Raw genomic sequence first — 2,544 nt, forward strand, 5'->3', positions numbered from 1 at the left:
GAGTAGTATGTCATCCACATACAATACTAGGAACACAACTGTGTTCCCTATAACCTTCTTGTAGACACAAGGTTCATCTTCATTCTTGATGAAACCAAACTGTTTGATTGCATCATCGAATCGAAGATTCCGGCTTCGAGAATCTTGCTTTAGTTCATAAATGGACCTATGCAGCTTGCATACTCTGCCAGTATGCTGTCGATCTACAAAACCCTCAGGTTGTATCATGTACACATCCTCAAGCAGGTTTCCATTCAGAAACGCGGTTTTGACATCCATCTGTCATATCTCATAATCGTGGTATGCTGCAATAGCAAGCATGATCCGAATGGACTTAAACATCGCTACTGGAGAAAATGTTTCATCATAGTCAATACCATGAATTTGCTTGAAACTGTGAAATTACGGGCGGTGAGTTATGGTTATCATCATAGTCAAGCAGGAGTCGGTGCTATCCACGAAATTGCGGAAGTAGGAAGTCACCGGTGAGTTGTTCGACGAAATGTCACCGTATTCCGGGCGGTAGATCGAGAAGGCACTCCTGCTCAGGTTGCTGTGATCGTTCTCCTGCGTGTGATGTGAGAATGAATTTATGTTTCCAGGCACGGATTTTAGATTCGGAAGTGAGGTGAGGAAGCTTAGCTCGGGGGTCGGCGGCAGCATATGCTCTTGTTGCTGAGTCTGGAAGAGATTCGTCGACGTCTTCATCACCAGACCGGAGAAGTACGAGGGCAAGGGAGCGATTGCGGTGGAATTCATCAACCCCGCCTTCTGCAGCAAGGTTGACCCGGATGAGGATCCGGAGATCACTAGAGCTTGGAATTGCCGGCTTATGTTGTTGTTCATGAAAGATAAGCTTCCGAGCATTGGGATGGCGATACTAGGGTTACTCTTCTGCCCAGTCTCAGTTAGGGTGGCCGATGTGTTATCCAAGAAATCATTTTTAGCTATGGAATTTGCTTGGACAGATGCCTTTTCCCCTGTTCCATAGAGACACATGTTTGTCAAAGAACGATTTGTCGACCCAAATCCAGCCGATTTCTCTGTCGAATTCATCAAGGAAAAGGAAGAACCCAGACAGAAATCGATGGCCGAGCCATTCTCTACTCTCAATCCATCGATGTTATGAGCCGATTTCTTGCGGCGCGCTGGGGTGCGGTCGGACTTCTTGAGCTCGTAGTTGATGTTATGAGTGCGCATGTGGAGCTGCAGATTCTGGTCGCGCTGGAAGCCCTTGCCGCACACTGTGCAAATGTACCGACCGGTGGCAAGCGGATCCTCCAGTCGTAGCGCCACCACCTCTGCACTAGGATCTGGTAATCCAAAATTTTTGTTTTGCCATCAATTTTAATGGCCAGCAATTTTAGATGATCATATAGACACCACATACGTTCACACAAAAATGAGAAAGATATTATATGGTTCATTGCTAAATCTAATATGCAGTTTGAACTTTAAAAATCCTAAATTTTTGCATGTATTACTAAATTTGTATGAAGCACAGTTAAATCTTATTGTTCTACTTGCTATTGTCATATACATATAAATTAGTTACTGAGTGAACATTAAATAGCATTCTGAGTTAGTATAGACATGTCGAAAGTAAACACAGAGACTCAATAATAAGATCTTCTGATCTTGTGTAATACCACCACAGCCCTTACCAGAGTTGGCTGACATCTTCAGACTGGATAGATTTATTTTAAACAAGAAAAATTCATGCATAGAGCTATGGTTTTTGAGCATTCAACTTATATTTGCTAAATACCCCAATATAGGCTAAATTCAATAATCAAACTTAGAAAAAACTTAGTTTATTTTCATCATATAAGTTCAACTTTTAGCACATATTAATCAATATAATAGCATTTAATATTGACTCAAAATCAGATTGCATAGTTGGACAAGATAATAGGTATCAGAATTCCTACCTGGACACCCTGCTGGCCTGGTTGTTCTTTTCTTCTTTTCAGATGGGTTACGATTTGGTTGTTCATGGTTGCCTTGGGCTAAGCTGCCTACAGTAGAAACCTTTCTTGGCATCTTCCTTGTGCGTAGCTAGGGCTGCAACCAGAACAATCTGATATCCATATCATAAGAGAAGAACAATATGTGCAGAAGTAAAAGCGTGCATGTTTGATCAGCATTATTGCATTGTATTTATATCTGCATCTATAATGCTGTTATATACGGAAACATTGGCATTAAATAAAAACATGAAAAACACAGTGAGGAAACTGGAAGTGTGGGTTAATTATTTCTATGCATTAATGATTTATTTCTTCTATAAAAGAATGGGGTATTGGAGTTTCCTTTGGATTCAAGAATGATCTGCACACTGAGATTTGCCCATATTTAGGATTATTGTTTTTGTCATTATACTGATGAAATAAAAAATGTTTATGAACAGAGAGATTTCTTTGTTGACTTTGGGTCTCTCTCTATATTTATATGTATAACCATGCGTGTCTTAGATTAATTGTTTGTACATTCAATAAAAGCAACATGTTTGAATTACACAGTCAAATTATGTGCAATAATATA

The 2,544-nt window shown here is 40.0% G+C and overlaps 1 protein-coding gene across 1 annotated transcript; it reads right to left on the reverse strand.

Moving 5' to 3' along the window:
- Positions 1 to 402: 402 nt before the first annotated feature.
- Positions 403 to 2,043, reverse strand: LOC122023027. Its single transcript, XM_042581127.1, has 2 exons — positions 1,932 to 2,043; positions 403 to 1,313 (listed from the first exon to the last, which is right to left on the reverse strand). Exons 1-2 carry the CDS (start codon positions 2,041 to 2,043, stop codon positions 403 to 405), a joined length of 1,023 nt encoding a protein of 340 aa, XP_042437061.1.
- Positions 2,044 to 2,544: the final 501 nt, after the last annotated feature.

This window comes from Zingiber officinale, chromosome 9B (assembly GCF_018446385.1).
Source record: "Zingiber officinale cultivar Zhangliang chromosome 9B, Zo_v1.1, whole genome shotgun sequence".
NCBI lineage: Eukaryota > Viridiplantae > Streptophyta > Magnoliopsida > Zingiberales > Zingiberaceae > Zingiber > Zingiber officinale.